The 21924-nt window shown below is 39.2% G+C and overlaps 1 protein-coding gene across 1 annotated transcript; it reads left to right on the top strand.

Annotated features, from left to right (window-relative positions):
- The first annotated feature begins 314 nt into the window (after nucleotides 1-314).
- On the top strand, nucleotides 315-20557 carry svopl (SVOP-like). The gene is made up of 16 exons (XM_022217442.2): nucleotides 315-438; nucleotides 6654-6754; nucleotides 10766-10857; nucleotides 10959-11057; nucleotides 11174-11245; nucleotides 11875-11999; nucleotides 12083-12146; nucleotides 12252-12377; nucleotides 12472-12600; nucleotides 16343-16416; nucleotides 16670-16866; nucleotides 16974-17085; nucleotides 17818-17899; nucleotides 17979-18068; nucleotides 19687-19800; nucleotides 19880-20557. The coding sequence occupies exons 2-16, from the start codon at nucleotides 6655-6657 to the stop codon at nucleotides 19889-19891; spliced, it is 1488 nt and encodes a 495-aa protein (XP_022073134.2). The 5' UTR covers nucleotides 315-438; nucleotide 6654; the 3' UTR covers nucleotides 19892-20557.
- Nucleotides 20558-21924: the final 1367 nt, after the last annotated feature.

Below are 21924 nucleotides of genomic sequence, written 5' to 3'. Positions count from 1 at the left end.
CGTTTTGTTTTTTTAGAGCTTTGTGGTCTTTTTATAGCCAGTAATATTTGCATAGTTTTGATCAGAATGCTGTGAATGTGTTTCTAAAAAGTAAAAACTGGCCCAGCAGGTTTCTTCAGGCAGGTCTGACTGTGAACTGGTCAGACTGGTTAAGATGCTCTGACTGGTCAGAAAAACAAGCTGGGTTCACCTCATTATGTGATTAAGTGATTATAAGTCCTGCAGCCCGTGGTTTATATGAAGAACACTGGACAGTTTAACCATTTTACATTTTAAAGTGATTGAAGCCACTGGTGGAAATACAGAAGATGGAGGCTCCTCCCCCTCCGGTCCCAGGTGACGCAGCACCTGTGCAGGTGAACAACAACTGTGTGTCTGAGTGTGTGAGCCGCTGCAGGATGAAAACAGCCCAAACTGTCCAAAACCACCGACATCAGTGTGAGTATTTCCTTCATTTCTCAGAAATCCGAGAAATTATCATGTAGTCTGGTGGACTGAGTCTCTGCTGCGGTGGAAGTGAAGCTAAAGCGGAGCTAAGCGTCATACAGGTAACCCGAAGCACACCTGGTGACTCTCTGAGCTACTCTCAAACCCGCCACGCTTCGTTTGACCCACATTCAGCTTCATGGTTCACAGTTTCCTGAAACAGAATGCGGGCAGAAACCGCTCCACCGAACTCCGTTAAATTTCCACCTGTTTAAAGTTTCTTTCCTGTCGTCGCCTTTAAGACAAACGAACACGACAGAAAACCGACCGGATCCGACCACAGGTGTGTTCAGGTGAAGTCAGCTTCACACATTTGACTTCAGCAGTTCCTAACTTCGTTTCAGTGTTGTTTAAACCCAAACACTCCTTTACAGAATGGGTTTCTTGCAGTCTCTGGACAGATAAAGGAAATCTCACAACGCGCGGACAGGAACTGCGGTCAAGCCAGCCGCTCCTACATTTTCAGTGCGCTCTTACCGTCAGCTTACGGTAAATGCACGACCGCGCATCAACTATTTCCGGTTTAAAAAATAAAGCGCTGCATTCGCAGATGTATTATACAGCGATGTTTTAAGTAACTGACTCAGCTTAACTGTTAACTATCGAATTGTACGGCTAATATTTACACTAAATAAATAGCTTGAAGTATAAGAAGCTGAAAACGTGTTTATCTATCTGTCTGTCTGTCTGTCTGTCTTAAAAATTGTGAATTCAAATAAAAAGTGATGTGTGTCATCCCGCTGATCTATTAGTGTGATAATAAAATAAACCTGAGTCGAAAAGTCACATGATCTGGACCGTAATGTTTAATTTTTAGCTTTAAAATCTTTTAAGCCAAACTATTTCTTCTTCTTTGGCGTATGCTGACCAGGTAAGGTAGGATTGTGATTCTGCATTAGTTTGGGGTCAATAGGTCACATGACCTGAGAGCTATTGAGCCAAAATGCTAATATTTACAGTTAAATATCAGTATAAAATATGCAAAGTATCCAGATGGAATAAAAAGTGCTGTGTCTTGATCACTCTATGAGATGCTCTAATCCCAAATAGATTTGGTGTCTGTAGGTCACATGACCTGGGAGCTATTGAGCTAAAATACTAGTATTTACATTTTGAAATGAATTAAAAACTCACTAAAAAAATATTAATAGTCTCCAAAAGCAATAATAAAGTCTGTGTAATAAAGCAGGTCTAAATCTATTTAGCCAGAAGATCACATGACCTGGGACTTATAGAGCTGTAATGCTCATAATTACAGTATAAAATACATGAAAAATTCACAAAACATATTAATTGTGTCCAAATGTTCATTCAATGTTTCTAAGTGTGACAAAGAATCTATGAACTAGAAATCCGTAACGTATCATAACATAATGTAACATAACGTCACGTCAGGTCTTTGCTCTTCCTTTTTCTGCCTCATGTAAGTTAACCTTTAATTATCAATGAAATAAGAATCCAATGGACTGAGCCCGTAACACACGTGCTGCTCAATATCCAGAACACCATTTGGAGTCAGAGTTGTGCGACGGGTCGTTTGAAAAAAGGCAGAAAAAGGAAGAGCAAAGACCTGACGTGACGTTATGTTACATTATGTTATGATACGTTACGGATTTGTAGTTCATAGATTCTTTGTCACACTTAGAAACATTGAATGAACATTTGGACACAATTAATATGTTTTGTGAATTTTTCATGTATTTTATACTGTAATTATGAGCATTACAGCTCTATAAGTCCCAGGTCATGTGATCTTCTGGCTAAATAGATTTAGACCTGCTTTATTACACAGACTTTATTATTGCTTTTGGAGACTATTAATATTTTTTTAGTGAGTTTTTAATTCATTTCAAAATGTAAATACTAGTATTTTAGCTCAATAGCTCCCAAGTCATGTGACCTACAGACACCAAATCTATTTGGGATTAGAGCATCTCATAGAGTGATCAAGACACAGCACTTTTTATTCCATCTGGATACTTTGCATATTTTATATTGATATTTAACTGTAAATATTAGCCTTTTAGCTCAATAGCTCTCAGGTCATGTGACTTATTGACCCCAAACTAATGCAGAATCACAATCCTACCTTACCTGGTCAGCATACGCCAAAGAAGAAGAAATAGTTTGGCTTAAAAGATTTTAAAGCTAAAAATTAAACATTACGGTCCAGATCATGTGACTTTTCGACTCAGGTTTATTTTATTATCACACTAATAGATCAGCGGGATGACACACATCACTTTTTATTTGAATTCACAATTTTTAAGACAGACAGACAGACAGATAAACACGTTTTCAGCTTCTTATACTTCAAGCTATTTATTTAGTGTAAATATTAGCCGTACAATTCGATAGTTAACAGTTAAGCTGAGTCGGTTACTTAAAACATCGCTGTATAATACATCTGCGAATGCAGCGCTTTATTTTTTAAACCGGAAATAGTTGATGCGCGGTCGTGCATTTACCGTAAGCTGACGGTAAGAGCGCACTGAAAATGTAGGAGCGGCTGGCTTGACCGCAGTGGACAGGAGGTGTTAAAGCTGTTTGAGTTTAGAGATGCTCTGACCTGGAATGGTCTGTTATGTTACATCTCTGCATCCATCTGCTCTGTTTCTCTCACTAGAACGGATGCGCTTCATTTTTCAGCTTTAAAGAACCAGTTTAACTGGTAAAAAAAAACACAGTTCCACCTGCAGAACAGTGACTGCAGCTCAGACAGAACCACTCTGTTAGTAATCCTCCAAAATGTCCTGATTTCAGTCATGACGGTTCTATTTTAATGGTTGTAGCTCACAGAATGACTATAAAAGAGATTATTTCTGTATTTTATCAGTAAAACTCATCAGTTAATCATTTTATTTAATAACACACAAGCTGGACATTAAAACAATCCCATCGTTAGGCTGTTGTAGATGTCAGGTCTGACTGTAAACAGCAAACAAATCGTTTGTCCAACATGTCTTAAAACTTGTCTAAAATTACCTTAAAAGGGTTCTGGAGTTATTTAAAACGTATAGAAAGTTGACCAGAATGACAGAATCTTGTCCATTAAGTCTTACAAGTTGCATAAAATTGCTCAAGAATGATCTGAAATAACTACAAAATGACAAACAACAGTTGAAAATGGATTTGAACTCGTCCCAAATGACTCCAGAAACTGCCCACAATGACCACATTTAGCCCAGTAAGTTTTAAAACTTGTCTAAAATTTCTCAAAATGGTTCTAATGAGAAAAATTGTGTCCAAAAAGACTGAAAATATCCTCAATGATTCAAACTTGTGGAAATCTGTATTGAAAGTTGTTTAAAATGACTCAAAAATGGTCTAAAGTGACAACACGTGCCCAAAAGGACTTTGAAACTTCACAATGATTAAAAAATGACAAAAAAAACTGTTGAAAATATCTTGAAAGTTAAACTAACTAAACTAAAATATCAGAATCTTTTCCTGATGGTCTTTAAACACGTATAAAGACGCTCAAAAGGACAAAAAATGACAAAAAACAGCTGAAAATCAAATGAAATTTGTCCCAAATGACAAAATCTCATCCAATATGGTTTGAAATTCCTTCTAAATTGTCTAAATGTTTTTTAAATGACAAAACCAGTCAAACATCTGGAACGTTGCTCCAAATGGAGAAATCTTGTCCAGTGGTCTGACAGCTTGCATAGAATTGATCAAAAATGGTAAAAAAAAAAAAAAAAAGACTCAATCTTATCAAAAATCACAAAAACTGTAGAAAATGTATTGAAGCTTGACTCAAAAAATGTCCAACATTTTAGAAACTCATCTAAAATGTTTTTTTTTTTTAGGACGTATTAAAGACAAACCTTTGCTGCTAAAGACAGATTGAGGAACCAGTTTTTCTAACTCCAGACTGAAGAAACAAACTGAGATCTTTGAGGTTCCTGTAAAATCCTGACAGACGAGCTGAAACCTGCTGCTGTTTCCAAACCGGATTTCAAAACTCCTCCCAACTATTTTGCCTCCGGCAGAGAAAAGTTCAGAACAAACCAGGAAACGAAAAGGGAAATAATCCTGGTTCACGAATTCAACAAAAAAACTTCAGTTTTCACTAAAATATGATGAAAAATCTGCAAATCCTCTGATGACAGAAACTAAAAACTACAAATATTTATTTTTTCTTCACTATTTTAGCTCTAAAAGTGACTGATTTGATTAAAGAGCCCAAAGTTTACTTCACTAAATCTTCTTTACTTTATTGTTTTTACTTATTTATTGACAAACTCTCTGTTTGGTTGTTTATTAATGTTTGTTTGTGTTTTTTTAAACTTTACGGCAGAGTTTATTTTCTCTCTTATCAATGAGTTGTTTGCTCTCTAAAATGTTGGAAAAAGTCCGTCAGTGTTTCCCAAAACCACAAGATGGTCCAAAAATGGTCCAGAATGATTTCCACTTATCAACATTTACCTGAAATGACAAAATCTTGTCCAGTATGTCTGAAAAGTTGTCGAATTGCTCAAAAATGGTATAGAATGACTAAATCGCATCAAAAATGACAAAAAACTGTTAATGTATTGAAACTTGTCCAGAGTTATTGAAAAACTGCCCAAAATCACCAAATATTGCCCAATAAGAGTCAAAGCTGGTGTAAAATGACTCCAGATGGTCCACAGTGCTTGTAAAAGGTTCTGACATGTGTTTGTTGGCAATGACTTTGAAATGATTAAAACCTGTCCTGACACTTGTCTAAAATGACGGTCTTGTCCAGCAGGTCTTAAAACCTGTTAAGTCACTTTTAAATGGTCTAAATTTACTAAATCATTTCAGAAATAGCCACAAAAAACAACCTGCCAAAAACATCTTGAAAGTGGCTCAAAATGACACAAAAATGACAAAATGTTGACCATAATATTATCTAAAATGTCAAACCCTTGTCCAATAGGTTTTAAAATTTGTATAAAATTGCTCATAAATTGCATAGAATGACTAAATCTTTTCAAAATTACAAAAAACAGTTAAAAAAACGATTTAAACTTCTCTAAAATTACAAAATCTTGTCCAATATGTCCAACAACGGGGCTAAAATTGTTCAAAAATGGTCTGCAATGACAAAAAAAATCAAAATAGATTGAAAATTGTCCAAAATCCAACTAAAATATTTGATTGTAGAAACATTTTTAGGGGTCCAGTTTTCTGTCATAGAGGAGGAAAGAAACCAACAATATTCACATTTAAGACGGTTTCCATTTTAAAAAACTACTCACACAGATTATTGAATTATCCGACGGTCTGTGATTAGTTTAATCACTGTGGATGTAAACCAAACCTGTAACTGAGGCTCATTTTACTGCTTTAACATGAAATTCTTCTCGTGGTGCCTGTTTGATCTCTAAAATGTGACAAAGTGGTGAAATATGGGAATTAGTGTTCTCCAAACTCCATCAGGGTTCTTAAAACTTGTCCAAAAGCACTTAAAAAGTGTTCCAGAAGCTTCAAAATGACTCTAAGATGGTCTGAAAGGACTTAGAAATTGTCCAAAATGCGAAACCTCCCTAAAATGTCTCGAAGTTTGTCCAGAACTACTCAAAAATTTAAAAAAAAACCCAAATACTAACAAACTACTCAAAAATAAAAAATAAAACAACCAAAACAACAAAATGACCCCAAAGAATCCAGAATGTCTTGAAGCCTGTCTAAAATGATTTTGGAAAACTCTAAAATGCCAAAAACATGTTGAAATGTTTCCTAAATTAACCAAAACTTGTCTAAAATGACTTTTTAATTGTCCAAATACCAAAAACCTGTTCCAAATACCTGGAAATTTGTCCTAAATGAAAACAAATGGTAAACAATGACAGATTATTAAAATTATCTAAACTGATCTAAATGACACTGAAATGATCTGAAATTAGTGAAAACCTGTTTTAAATTATTTCCAAATGTTCCAAAATATCTTGAAATTTGTCCTAAATTACCAAAAAAGGTCAATAATGACTTTAAAATGATTTAAAATGTCTCAAAAGTGATCCACATGGCTTGTCAGGGGTTTAAAATGATTTCAAAATTTTCAAAGATGAAAAAAAAACCTGTGCCAAATATCATGAAATTTGTCCTAAAATGGACCCATAAATGTCCAAAATAACTTTTAAATTTTCTAAAATGCAAAAATTGTCCGTAACCATGGAAACGTCTTGTTGCAGGATGGACGACGGGATGAAGATTCAGCTGGTGAGCGCCATCCACCTGCAGGAGGTGGAACTGCAGGAGAAGCCTGCAGACAAGCAGCAGGGCAGCGACAAGGGTGAGTCTGATCAATAATCCACCAATGATCCATCAATGATTCACCAACAGTCCGTCAATAGTCCATCAATAGTCCGTCAATAGTCGTCAATAATTCGTCAATAGTCCATCAGTAACCCATCAATAGTCCATCAATAGTCCATCAATAGTCCATCAATAGTCGTCAATAATCCATCAATAGTCATCAATAATCCATCAATAGTCATCAATAATCCATCAATAGTCCATCAGTAGTCCATCAATAGTCCATCAATAGTCCATCAATAGTCCATCAATAGTCCATCAATAGTCCATCAATAGTCTATCAATAGTCCATCAGTAGTCCATCAATAGTCCATCAATAGTCCGTCAATAGTCCATCAATAGTCCGTCAATAGTCGTCAATAATTCGTCAATAGTCCATCAGTAACCCATCAGTAACCCATCAATAGTCCATCAATAGTCCATCAATAGTCCATCAATAGTCGTCAATAATCCATCAATAGTCATCAATAATCCATCAATAGTCATCAATAATCCATCAATAGTCCATCAGTAGTCCATCAATAGTCCATCAATAGTCCATCAATAGTCCATCAATAGTCCATCAGTAGTCTATCAATAGTCCATCAGTAGTCCATCAATAGTCCATCAATAGTCCATCAATAGTCCATCAGTAGTCCATCAATAGTCCATCAGTAGTCCATCAATAGTCCATCAATAGTCCATCAGTAGTCCATCAGTAGTCCATCAATAGTCCATCAATAGTCCATCAATAGTCCATCAATAGTCCATCAATAGTCCATCAATAGTCCATCAGTAGTCCATCAGTAGTCCATCAGTAGTCCATCAGTAGTCCATCAATAGTCCATCAGTAGTCCATCAATAGTCCATCAGTAGTCTATCAATAGTCCATCAGTAGTCTATCAATAGTCCATCAGTAGTCTATCAATAGTCTATCAGTAGTCCATCAATAGTCCATCAATAGTCCATCAATAGTCCATCAGTAGTCTATCAATAGTCCATCAATAGTCCATCAGTAGTCTATCAATAGTCGTCAATAATCCATCAGTAGTCCGTCAATAATCCATCAATAGTCGTCAATAATCCATCAATAGTCGTCAATAATCCATCAATAGTCGTCAATAATCCATCAGTAGTCCATCAATAGTCATCAATAATTCATCAATAGTCCGTCAATAATCCATCAATAGTCGTCAATAATCCATCAATAGTCGTCAATAATCCATCAGTAGTCGTCAATAATCCATCAATAGTCTGTCAATAGTCTATCAATAGTCCATCAGTAGTCGTCAATAATCCATCAATAGTCTGTCAATAGTCTATCAATAATCCATCAATAGTCGTCAATAATCCATCAATAGTCTGTCAATAGTCTATCAATAATCCATCAGTAGTCCATCAATAGTCCATCAGTAGTCCATCAATAGTCCATCAATAGTCCATCAGTAATCTATCAATAGTCGTCAATAATCCATCAATAGTCCATCAATAGTCCATCAATAGTCCATCAATAGTCCATCAGTAATCTATCAATAGTCGTCAATAATCCATCAGTAGTCCGTCAATAGTCATCAATAATTCATCAATAGTCCGTCAATAATCCATCAATAGTCGTCAATAATCCATCAATAGTCGTCAATAATCCATCAGTAGTCGTCAATAATCCATCAATAGTCTGTCAATAGTCTATCAATAGTCCATCAGTAGTCGTCAATAGTCCATCAATAGTCCATCAATAGTCCATCAATAGTCCATCAGTAGTCTATCAATAGTCCATCAATAGTCCATCAGTAGTCTATCAATAGTCGTCAATAATCCATCAGTAGTCCGTCAATAATCCATCAATAGTCGTCAATAATCCATCAGTAATCTATCAATAGTCGTCAATAATCCATCAATAGTCGTCAATAATCCATCAGTAGTCCATCAATAGTCATCAATAATTCATCAATAGTCCGTCAATAATCCATCAATAGTCGTCAATAATCCATCAATAGTCGTCAATAATCCATCAATAGTCGTCAATAATCCATCAATAGTCTGTCAATAGTCTATCAATAGTCCATCAGTAGTCATCAATAATCCATCAATAGTCTGTCAATAGTCTATCAATAATCCATCAATAGTCGTCAATAATCCATCAATAGTCTGTCAATAGTCTATCAATAGTCCATCAGTAGTCGTCAATAATCCATCAATAGTCTGTCAATAGTCTATCAATAATCCATCAATAGTCGTCAATAATCCATCAATAGTCTGTCAATAGTCTATCAATAATCCATCAGTAGTCCATCAATAGTCCATCAGTAGTCCATCAATAGTCCATCAATAGTCCATCAGTAATCTATCAATAGTCGTCAATAATCCATCAATAGTCCATCAATAGTCCATCAGTAGTCCATCAGTAATCTATCAATAGTCGTCAATAATCCATCAGTAGTCCGTCAATAGTCATCAATAATTCATCAATAGTCCGTCAATAATCCATCAATAGTCGTCAATAATCCATCAATAGTCGTCAATAATCCATCAATAGTCGTCAATAATCCATCAATAGTCGTCAATAATCCATCAATAGTCTGTCAATAGTCTATCAATAGTCCATCAGTAGTCGTCAATAATCCATCAATAGTCCATCAATAGTCCATCAGTAATCTATCAATAGTCGTCAATAATCCATCAGTAGTCCGTCAATAGTCATCAATAATTCATCAATAGTCCGTCAATAATCCATCAATAGTCGTCAATAATCCATCAATAGTCGTCAATAATCCATCAATAGTCGTCAATAATCCATCAATAGTCGTCAATAATCCATCAGTAGTCCGTCAATAGTCATCAATAATTCATCAATAGTCCTCAATAATCCATCAATAGTCGTCAATAATCCATCAATAGTCTGTCAATAGTCTATCAATAATCCATCAATAGTCGTCAATAATCCATCAATAGTCTGTCAATAGTCTATCAATAATCCATCAGTAGTCATCAATAATCCATCAATAGTCCATCAGTAATCTATCAATAATCCATCAATAATCCGTCAATAGTCCATCATCGGAGCTTCTCAATCTGTGGTTCCAGACCTCCATGAGGGTCAGGAGATAAATGTGAGGGTCCTGATGTTTAGCTGGAGGTTTTAACTGGAATCAGAATGAAAGGAACGTGATCAACTCATATTAAACATAAAATCCACTGGTTCAGGTGAATGTCTTATTACCTTTGAATGTCTTATTTTACAACAAAATCATTCAGAAATTGTCCACAATTTCATTAATATTGTCCAAAATATCCTGAAATGTGTCCAAAAGGACTCAATTTCTTTTTTAAATGACTAAAAATGGTTCAAAATGACTTTAAAATTGTCCAAAATGACTCGAAAATCGCCCTACAACGTGTCATAAATTACTCAAAAATAGTCCAGAATCACTGAAAACCAATCAGAAATTGCTTTAAAAAGTTTTAAATTACTTTAAATTTATTCAAAGTGACCATCTTGTACAAATTGTCTTGAAGCTTGTCTAAAGTGACATTGAAATTGTCAGAATGTCATCTAAATTCGCCTAAATTACTTAAAAATTATTCAGAATGAGGTACAAATTGTTCAAAAATTCCTGAAACGTGTCCAGAATTGCTCACATTGGTCCGTAATGACTTGAAAATGGTTTTGAAATTACTTAAAATGGTCTGAAATAACTTGAAAATCATCCAGAATGTCCCAAATTTATATAAAAATGATCCACAATGACTAAAAACCTCAGAAATTACTTTAAAATCGTCCAAATTCACTTTGAAATTCTCCATATTGTCTTTATTGTTGGCAATGAGGCATTCAGGGAACATCTGGAAACTACAGCGTCTTTGATTATTGATTCCTTAAAGTGTGAAAGATCAATATTCTGTAATCAGATTTTAATATCTGACTTACAGCTTGTTTTCTACTAGTAATCAAATCAAAGCTGATCAGGTGGTATTGATCGATAGACGTATTGATCTGTTTCTCCTGCAGCTGATCAGACGTTTACGGTTGAAGACGCCGTAGAAACGATCGGTTTTGGACGTTTTCACATCCTGCTGTTTGTCATCATGGGCAGTTCTAATGTAAGTTACAGTACAGGAAGTAATCAGATTACTGACAATACTCTATAATACTCTAACAGTACTGATAATACTCTAATACTGTATAAAATGTGTGTGTGTAGATTGTGGAGGCGATGGAGATCATGCTCTTGGCCGTCGTGTCTCCAGAGATTCGCTGTGAGTGGCGTCTGGATGATTGGCAGGTCGCTCTGGTCTCCACGGTGAGTCTCTGATCAAGTCTGGGTGATCAGTAACTGCAGCAGCTCCTCGTTATTGCAATCAATCAATAATCAATCAATAATTAATCACTGACAGATTTTGTGTGTGTGTGGTCCAGATGGTGTTTCTGGGCTTCATGGTGTGTGGAGTTCTGGGAGGATACGTAGCCGACAGATATGGACGCTGGAAGGTCAGAGACTCCGATAATCAGTTATCAATAATCAGTAATCAGTACACACATCAGCTCTTACCTGATCACAGAGTTGCACTACAGAGGTTCATGGTTAGTAGGTAACCTGCTTTTTGTGTACTTCCTGTCTAATTCCACGTGTTTTTGTGTACTTCCTGTCTAATTCCACGTGTTTTTGTGTACTGCCTGTCTAATTCCACGTGTTTTTGTGTACTGCCTGTCTAATTCCACGTGTTTTTGTGTACTGCCTGTCTAATTCCACGTGTTTTTGTGTACTTCCTGTCTAATTCCACGTGTTTTTGTGTACTGCCTGTCTAATTCCACGTGTTTTTGTGTACTGCCTGTCTAATTCCACGTGTTTTTGTGTACTTCCTGTCTAATTCCACGTGTTTTTGTGTACTGCCTGTCTAATTCCACGTGTTTTGTGTACTTCCTGTCTAATTCCACGTGTTTTTGTGTACTTCCTGTCTAATTCCACGTGTTTTTGTGTACTGCCTGTCTAATTCCACGTGTTTTTGTGTACTTCCTGTTTAATTCCACGTGTTTTTGTGTACTGCCTGTCTAATTCCACGTGTTTTTGTGTACTTCCTGTCTAATTCCACGTGTTTTTGTGTACTGCCTGTCCTCAGGTTGTGTTTGGAGGCTTCATCTGGAGCGCCTACTTCTCTCTCCTCACGTCGTTTGCTCCGTCCTACGGTTGGTTCATCTTCCTTCGTAGCATGGTTGGTTGTGGTGTCGCTGGAGTGTCGCAGGGGTCAGTGAACGCACCGCCACCACACTGCTCTCTGATTGGCTGAAGGTGTTACCAGTGACTCAGTTGTGTGTTTGCTGCTGCAGGTTCGTGTTGAAGACGGAGTTCATCCCGGCGAAGCATCGAGCGTTTTTGCTGCCGCTGGCGACGGTGAGTCCACGGGTCCAGGAGGACGGGCACACAGGTGTCCTCGCCTTCACCTGATGTGTGATATAATCAGTCCAGATTTCCCATCATGCTCTGTGTCTCAATCAGATCTTCTGGATGACTGGCTCCATGCTGATCATCATCTTGGGGATGTTGGTGGTTCCAACTCTGGGATGGAGGTGGATGATCCGGATCTCCGTCACTCCGAGTGTCGTCCTCATCTTCCTCTTCAAGGTGGGATGTCTTTCTCACCTGTCCATCCTCACCTATCTCACACCTGTCTGTCTCTCAGGTGTCTGTCCTCACCTCTCTGTCTGTCTGGTTCCAGTTTATTCCGGAGTCGGCTCGCTACAACGTCTCGGCCGGAAATGTTGACGCTGCCGTTCAGACGCTGCAGCGAATCGCCAGAATGAACCGATCGTCTCTTCCTCCTGGACGCCTGGTGGAACCTGCAGTGGTTCGTTGATAAATACTTTCGACAACGTTAGGACAAACTGAGGTTGCTGATATATGGTGGAACGCTCAGAAATATTTAGGATTTGAGCACCACTGGAATGCAAAGAATTTGTTTTTCTATCAACTTTTTAAAATGTGTTTTTGAGACCGTAAAAGTGCTCAAATACATGTGAAAATTTGCAGATGCACCATAACTGGCAACAAATATCTATTTTATTGGAGCTGCATGTGTGTGGCAAGATAGGTCTATTACGCCCCCTGCAATATTTAGAAAATTCAGCCCCTGAATCACGTTTGACCTTCGTCGGTAGAATTTGATAGGCATATGCAGCACATCAGGGGAAACAAAAAAAGTCTGCACTGACTATATCCTAAACCCAACAGGAAGTCCACCACTTTGAATTAAATGGACATTTTTTGGTGATTTTCATCATTTTCAAGAGCAAACTCCTGCTAGGGGGTAACTGTAAGAGACCTCATATTTGGCTGGTTTACACAACAGGACATAGTGATGAGAAGTTAGCAAAATGTTCTCCAAACGTCCAAGGATGTGTCCATGGTGCCCCCTGGAAATTTGATCCTTCGCCATTAAACAGTTAGTACTTTTGACACATTAGGAATGGCCGGAAATTCACCAGAATTACCACAAACATCACAGTTGGCTAATGGAGGGACACTATGCATCTCAGCACTGCATGTGCCATAGTAGGGCCCTCTACTGTGATTTTAACAAACAACACCCTCTGCATGTTTCACCTACATCTATGAAACTTGGTACGCATATGTAGCACATCAGGGCAAACCAAAAAACCCTAAACCCAAGAGGATGCCCGCTATTTTGAATTAAGTTAGCCATTTTTGGTGTTTCTAGTCATTTTCGTGGTTGAGTCCTCAAGGTAACTCCAAAAGACCTCAGATTTGGACTGTGTATACAACACACCTTCAGGATGGGAACTTGTGAAAATCTTCAGCATATATCAAGGGCGGGGCCATGGTGGGCCCTCAACTTTGATGCTTCACCATGAATTCAATTCAATTCAATTTTATTTATATAGCGTCAAATACAGTCAAATCGTCTCAAGACGCTTTACAGAACCAAACAAAGTATAAGCTAACATTGAAAACTGACTCATAGTTTACTCTGATGATGTTCGGCTCTGACATTAAACATACTACATATATAGCTAGCAGTAAAATTCAAACAGTATGTAAGTTAGCATAACAGTATAGTGAAGGCGATGCAGAGTTGACTGGTGGAAAAGGGGAGCTGGAAGCAGAGGGCTGGAGGAAGGTCAGCAGCAGCATCCCACAGTGGACATGATGGAGACTGGACCAGCTGGTGGAACATCAACCACAGATCTGAAGTATCCAGCTCTGGGACCAGGGACACTCGGAGAAATAGCACAGGGGGAAACAGAGTGAATGTACTGCAATAACGGTATACGTATTAAATGTAAAGGTAGATAGAGAAGGGCTCAGTGCGTCAAGAGAAGTCCCCCAGCAGCCTATAGGCCTATAGCAGCATGACTAGAGGCAGAACGAAGGGACGTCCAAGAGGGAGTCAGCTGTGCAATGAAGACACAAGCCGAACCTCTGTGGGTCACCCAGTCAGCCCCAACTATAAGATTTGTCAAAAAGGAACGTTTTAAGCCTGGTCTTAAAAATAGAGAGGGTATCTGCCTCCAGAACCCAAACTGGGAGCAGGTTCCACAGGAGAGGAGCTGATAACTGAAGGCTCTGCCTCCCATTCTACTTTTAGAAATTCTAGGAACAACAAGTAAGCCTGCAGTTTGAGAGCGAAGAGTTCTACTAGGATAATATGGTACTATCAGATCTTTAAGATATGATGGAGATTGGTTATTAAGAGCTTTATATGTCAGAAGAAGGATTTTAAATTCTATTCTGGATTTAACAGGAAGCCAGTGAAGAGAAGCAAGTATAGGGGAAATATGATCTCTTTTGCTAACTCCTGTCAGTACTCTTGCAGCAGCATTTTGGATCAACTGTAGATGTTTAAGAGAGCTATTTGGACAACCCGATAATAAGGAATTGCAATAGTCAAGCCTGGAAGTAACAAAAGCATGAACTAATTTTTCTGCATCACTCTGAGACAGAATGTTCCTGATTTTTACAATATTACGCAGGTGAAAAAAGGAAGTCCTACAGACTTGCTTTATGTGTGAGTTAAAGGACATGTCCTGGTCAAAAATAACTCCAAGATTCCTCACAGTAGTACTGGAGGCCAATGTGATGCCATCCAGAGTAACTATTTGCTTTGAAAGCGAGTTTCTAAGATGTTTGGGGCCAAATACAATGACTTCAGTTTTGTCTGAATTTAGCAGTAGGAAGTTAAAAGTCATCCAGGTTTTAATGTCCTTAAGACAATCTTGCAGTCTAGCTAACTGATCAGTTTCATCTGGCTTCATAGATAAATACAATTGTGTGTCATCTGCATAACAATGGAAGTTAATACAATGCTTCCTAATAATATTGCCTAAAGGAAGCATGTATAATGTGAAAAGTATCGGTCCTAAGACAGAACCCTGAGGAACTCCATGATTAACTTTAGTATGCTCAGAAGAGTTATTGTTGACATGCACAAACTGGAACCTATCTGATAAGTAGGATTTAAACCAGTCCAGTGCTGTCCCTTTAATGCCAATTGAATGTTCTAGACGCTGTAATAAAATGTTGTGGTCGATTGTGTCAAACGCTGCACTAAGATCTAACAAAACAAGTATAGAGACTAGTCCATTATCTGATGCTATGAGAAGGTCATTAGTAACTTTCGCCAGAGCTGTTTCTGTGCTATGATGCACTCTGAAGCCTGACTGAAACATTTCAAATTATTCCTTTGTAAGTGTTCACATAATTGATTTGCAACTGTTCTTTCCAGAATTTTAGAGAGAAATGGTAGGTTGGATATTGGTCTATAGTTGGCTAACACATCTGGATCTAAAGTGGGCTTTTTAAGCAAAGGTTTGATGACAGCAACCTTAAAAGCCTGTGGTACATAGCCTGTTACTAGAGAGAGATTAATCAGATCTAACATTGAAGAATTAATTAAAGGTAAAATCTCCTTGAAGAGTCTAGTTGGGATAGGATCTAAAAGACATGTTGATGGTTTGGATGTAGAAACTGTTGAAATTAGTTCAGAGAGACATATAGGAGTGAAGAATTCTAAAGATTCATCAGGTCTAACAGCCAATTCAAAAGCATCTGTGACATTTGTAGGAAGGGCCAGATTAATTTTATCTCTAATCAGAACTATTTTATGTGTAAAGAAGCTCATGAAGTCGTTACTGGTTAAAGCTAAAGGAATACAAGGTTCAACAGAGCTCTGACTCTTTGTCAGCCTGGCTACAGTGCTAAAGAGAAACCTAGGGTTGTTCTTGTTCTCCTCTATTAAAGATGAATAATAAATTGTCCTGGCATTACGAAGAGCTTTTTTTTTTATAGATTACTAGACTATTTTTCCAAGCCACATACACTTCCTCTGAATTAGTGGAATACCACTTTCTTTCCAGCTTTCGGGATGCCTGCTTTAAAATCCGCAGCTGGGAATTATACCAAGGAGCAAGTCTTCTCAGAGATAGAACTTTCTTTTCATGAAAGAGGAAGTGTTGTGAAAATCACCTTTCTGCATGTTTCTGTGTATTTTTTTTTTGAGTATTTATGTGTATTTGTCATTTTTCTATGTACTTCTGTGAGTATCTCAGGTTAACGCTGGGTTCATGTTTCAGACGGAACGAGGCAGCTGGAGGACTCTGCTCAACTCGTCCTTCAGGAGAACGTCCATCCTGCTCTGGTACTCCTGGTCAGAAAATTTAATTTTAACTTCTTCCAATGATAAACTACAAAATAATAAAAGAGCAAATTATCAGCTAAAATCAAAAGACTAAATCCAGTGAAAACACAGAATAGAAACAATTTCTGCATCTCAACAGGTCATATCTACTCAGGAGTCATGAAAGTAAAGAACGTGAAGGTTTCTGATGGTTTGGAGTCAGAGGTTCTCTGGATGTTTGATCTGTCAGAACCAGGTTTAAATTCTCCGTTGTGTCCATCAGGTTTGTGGCCTCCTTCTCCTACTACGGTTCAGTTCTGAGCAGTTCTGAGTTGCTGGAGAAGAACCTGCTCTGTGTGACGAATCCGGACCGAGAACATCAGGTGAAGCACCGCCATGAGGATGGACTGTGTTACTGCATCCCCTTCGCCTTCGATGACTACCAGACGCTGCTCATCAGCTGCCTGGGGGAGATCGCATGTAAGTCACTAACTGTTCCAGAGTTCCACCCTCTGAAAAACAGAGTCTGTAGAGAATCGAGGTTCTGGTTCTGGATTAGTTCTGATCCCCTTCTGCTCTGTCCTCAGTGGTTCCTTTAAACATCGGTTTACTCAACATCTTTGGACGGAAGATGTCTCTGACAGTTCTGCAGCTGATAGCGGCCATTTTCTTCATGCTGATCAACATCTGCACGACCATGTAAGAACCCAAAGACCTCTGTTCAGATGGCCCAGATAGACCGCTTCAAGGTTTATCAGGACCTTCAGACCAAAGACTTCAAAGTCTGTCAGGTTTGACCACTTCCAGATGTATTCGGACCTCCAGACTAAACACTTGAAGGTTTATCGGGACCTTCAGATCAAAGATTTCAAAGTTTAAGCTTGACCACTACCAGGTTTGTCAAATTCTCTATACTGACTGCTTAAGGTCTATTGGATCTGACTGCTTCAAGGTTTATTAAGGCCTCCAGACCGACTGCTTCAAGGTTTGTCAGTTCTGACTACTTTAAGAGTTATCAGATCTGTCCACCTCCAGTTTTATCAAGGCCTCTAGACTGACACTTCAAGGTTTAACAGGACTTTGGACCAAAGATTTCAAGGTTTATCAGGTGACCTCCCCAAAGTTTACTAGGTCTCTCTGCTTCGAGGCTTATCAGGTCCTCCAGACCAATTGCTTAAGGCATATTGTGTTTGACCACTTACAGGTTCATCATAACTTCTCGGCCAGCCGCTTAAGGATTATCAGGTCTGACCAGGCCCAGGTCTGTCAGGTCTGATCACATCAAGGCTGATCAGGACCTCCAGACTGTTTGCTTCAAGGTTTATCAGTCACTTTCAGTATTACCAGGTCCTGGTTCATCAAGTCTTTGAAGGTCCTGGTTTATCAAGTCTTACCAGGTCCTGGTTCATCAGGTCTTCCTCTCTGTTGCAGGTTTGGCTTCACAGTTCTGCTGTTCCTGCTGCGATCTCTGGTCTCCATGAACTTTAATGTGGTTTATATTTACACAGCTGAGGTACGTCACTGCTGGGTTATTGATCAGTCATTGATCAGGTCTCAGGTGTATCTATTGATCAGGTGTTTTTGTCTCTCAGGTGTATCCCACCTCAGCCCGATCTCTGGGGATGGGTTTCTGTACGTCGTTCAGTCGGATCGGAGGAATGATCGCTCCGTTCATCGCTCAGGTGAGTTCAGGTGTTTGTGTACTTTAGATGTTTCGGTATGTATTGCAGATATTTTCTGTGTACTTCAGGTGTTTTCTGTGTGTACTTCAGGTGTTTCTAGGAATAGAATAGAATAGAATAGGTTTATTGTCATCATACGGGCATGACGAAAATACTTCAACTTCGACTGGAAGGTGCAACAGGCATTAAGTAATAAAATATCACATTAAGTAATAAAATGAATATATACATATATAACAAACAATGTTAAAAAGACACCATGTGCAAAATGGAAGGTAGATGAAATGGAACAGGAACCAGTAGAATATGATATGTTATGAAAATGGTCAAAAGCAGCAAAGAGTGATACTGTGCATTTAGACAGACAGGTGTAGGGAGTTCAGGAGTCTAATGGACCATGGGAAGAAACTGTTCCTCGGCCTGTTTGTCCTACATCTTCAGGATCTCAGTCTCTTTCCTGATGGCAGCAGGATGAACATCTTCTGGTCAGGGTGTGTGCTGTCTGCTCAGATCTTTGTTCCTCTGCTGAAGCAGCAGGAGGTTGAGATGTTCTCCAGAGTCCTGATAACCCTCTGCAGAGCCTTCCTGTCTGCCAACAGACAGTCACACAGTAGGTCAGCACAGACTCTATGGAGGCCTGGTAGAAGGACACCTGCAGTCTCTCCTCCAGGTGGTTCCTCCTCAGTACTCTGAGGAAGTGGAGTCTCTGCTGAGCCTTTTTAACCAGTGCTGCTGTGCTGATTGTCCAGGTGAGGTCCTCAGATAAATGAGTCCCCAGGAACTTGAAGGAGGCCACTGTCTCCACACAGACCCCGTTGATGGATAGTGGAGCCTGGACACCCCTATGTCTCCTGAAATCAATGACCATCTCTTTGGTCTTCTTGGTGTTCAGCTCCAGGTTGTTCCTCAAACACCACCCTGCCACCTCCTGTATTTCCTCTTTGTACGCCGTTTCATCACCGCCTGAGATGAGGCCAACCACGGTGGAGTCATCGGCGAACTGAATGATGGTGTTGGAGGGGTGGATGGGTGAACGGGAGGGGGCTCAGCACACAGCCCTGGGGGAACCAGTGCTGAGTGTCAGGGTGGATGAGTAGAACTGACCCACCTTCACAACTTGTGGTTGGTTAGACAAGAAGAACTTGATCAAGGAGCACATCAGGGGGTCCAAGTCCAGGTCCACCAGCTTCTCCACCGAGATCTCGGGGCTGATGGTGTTGAACGCCGAGCTGTAGTCGATGAACAGCATCCTGACGTAGGTTCCTGGGAGCTCTCGGTGGTCAGAGCCTTGGTGATGGCGTCCTCTGTGGACCGGTTTGCCCTTTAGACAAACTGGTGTGGGTCGAAGTTCTGGGGGAGACGGATTTTAAGGTGCTGGAGAACCAGCCTTTCAACGCACTTCGTCACCACAGACGTCAGTGCCACTGGTCTGTAGTCATTAAGGTGGCATTAAGATGGCTGTGCTCTTGGGCATTGGAATGATGGTAGCTGCCTTTGGACAGGGTGGTACTCCAGCCAGTGGCAGGAATGAATTGAAAATCCCCGTCTGAAATCCTGAGTACTACAGGTGTATTCTGTGTATCCTTCAGGTGTTTCAGGTGTATTCTGTGTACTTCAGGTGCTGATGTCTCGGTCGGTGTTTCTGGCACTCAGTCCCTTCTCGGTTGCCTGTCTTCTCTGCGCTCTGGGAAACTTCCTGCTGCCGATTGAAACTCGAGGTCGAGCTCTGCTGGTGAGAAACGCTTCACCATCAACATTTTGAACAAACTTTATTCTTCATTTACAAACTTTTATTTAATTCTTTTTTCCAGCAAAGCTCCTGATGAAGTTGCTGAACATCAAACCGCTGCTGTTTGTCATTTTATCTGTTACATGTAAATATATTAAACATGTCGTTGAACTGGGTGGTTCCTGTGACTTCATTAGAGGAGATAAAGACTCGTAACAGAACAAAAGGAATTATAGAATTTTTAATAACAGATCTCCTGAATCCTACAAACTGCACTTTACAATAACAGACTCGAGTTCTCTGCTCAGGAATTTAACTGTGATTCTTTTATTTTATTTATTTTTATTTACACTACTTCTCTTTAAAATAAATTCCATCTTGAGCCAAAGTACCACAAAATAACACCCAGAAACTGTAAAAACAGAAGAAATAATCAACTTTCAGATGATATTTTTTTATACCACTCATCTGTTCTGCTGGGAAAATGAACTAAATCTCATCAAAATCAGTTCTTAATTAAAAATTCACCAAACATAACAAGCTTACATCAGCAATAATTTATGAAAATAAAAAAATTCTGCTGTCCTCCATTCAGCAGTGAAATCATTAGTGACTCAGCTGTGACAAACGGTTACATGGTAAAAATTCAGGGAGTTTTTACCAAACTGAACTGCGGGCAGAGTTTTATATAGAACGGAGAGAAAACTAATAAAAATGTGAGAAATATGTAGAACCAGCATTTTTTTCTGATTATTTTGTATACTCAGGGTTTGTAATCAAATAAATATAATTTCATTGTTAATTTTTTTTGGTTGGTGTCATTCTAACATTTCTAGTTTGTCTCTCCTTCATGTTGTTCTGTTTCCATGGAGATGCAGGACTTTAGATTGGATGTGATGTCCAGAAACTACTCAGAGTTCAGAGTTAGTTCATGTTTTTCTTTACTGCATTTAATCAGCTTAATGCTGAAACACGTTGCTGCTGCTCAAAAAAGAAAAACGGATCCGGTTTTTGCTCCAACATGATGATTTTACTGATCCAACAGAATATAGTCGTGTCATTAGAACATATGAACTGATGCTGTTATTCACACCCAACATTTGCCGTCATTTTGAGCTTTAACAACCAGCAGTGAGTTAAATTCTTCATGTGATTTAAACACATCTTTATTTTCACACTGTAAAATTCAGAAGAAATTTTAAAAATCTGAACAAAGTAGAACTATCTCATGAGCTAAATTATGCAGATCTTTTCTGACCTGTAGCTGAACATTGTTTTTCTTTTGCATGTTAAGAGTTTTTCACTGAGGCAGAACAAGATATTCTGAAGTTATATTTATTGTCATTGTCTAGCTACATAGAATTTAATAACTGGCACTTGATCAATGGCTTCATGGAGCCTGGTGGTCATATTGTGGTGCTGCTGTTCCTGTAGTAATTATTATGGCCTCATGGTGGCGCTGCTGTTCCTGTAGTAATTATTATGGCCTCATGGTGGCGCTGTGCATCCAGTCTCTTCCTCTCTGATGAAGGTGATGATGATCTTTGCTGCCGTCGGATCTCGTTAAGCTCGTTAGCGGTCAGATTAGCAACAGGATCTGGATCAGCTCACTGTCTGTCTGACTCGTAGGGGGCGGGGCCTGTCCTACTCAGACCACGCCCCCTGACCTCACCCACACTAACTCTGTCTGTGTTCTGCTCTGGCTGTCTTTGTGAGGACCAGCGGTTTATGAGGACATCTGTTATCGGTTGGATGTGAAGGTTGTCAGTGCACATGTGTGTGTTTCTGTCTGTGTGTACATGCGTGTGTGTGTGGGCGAGGTCAGGGGGCGGGGCCTGTCCACCTCAGGCCACACACGCTCTCAGTATGTCTTCTGGTTTGCCTGTCGTTATGAGGACCAACATTTTATGAGGGTTTGTGAGGACATTTGTTGGACGTGAAGGTTTTCAGTGCACGTGTGCGTGTGTTTGTGTCTGTCTGTGTGTGTGTGTGATCCAGTGTGTGTGATTAGCGTGGATTAGCTGCTGGCGGTCAGCAGTCACAGTTGGAGCTGAGCAGCAGACGGCCGGCAGCTCTGAGACGTGAGTACATTTCACTGATCTTTAAATTTTTTTAAACATAAATTCT

Source organism: Acanthochromis polyacanthus, chromosome 1 (assembly GCF_021347895.1).
Source record: "Acanthochromis polyacanthus isolate Apoly-LR-REF ecotype Palm Island chromosome 1, KAUST_Apoly_ChrSc, whole genome shotgun sequence".
Classification (NCBI taxonomy): domain Eukaryota; kingdom Metazoa; phylum Chordata; class Actinopteri; family Pomacentridae; genus Acanthochromis; species Acanthochromis polyacanthus.
Note: the sequence above shows the minus strand (reverse complement) of the source record. Positions and strands in the feature narration are given on the sequence as shown.

Bases quoted from the DNA above. Each gene is read 5' to 3' on its own strand.
- svopl (XM_022217442.2), top strand. From the start codon at position 6,655: ATGGACGACGGGATGAAGATTCAGCTGGTGAGCGCCATCCACCTGCAG. The intron at 12,147-12,251 runs GTGAGTCCACGG...TGTCTCAATCAG, and splicing joins TTTTGCTGCCGCTGGCGACG to ATCTTCTGGATGACTGGCTC. The intron at 16,417-16,669 runs GTCAGAAAATTT...TGTGTCCATCAG, and splicing joins ATCCTGCTCTGGTACTCCTG to GTTTGTGGCCTCCTTCTCCT.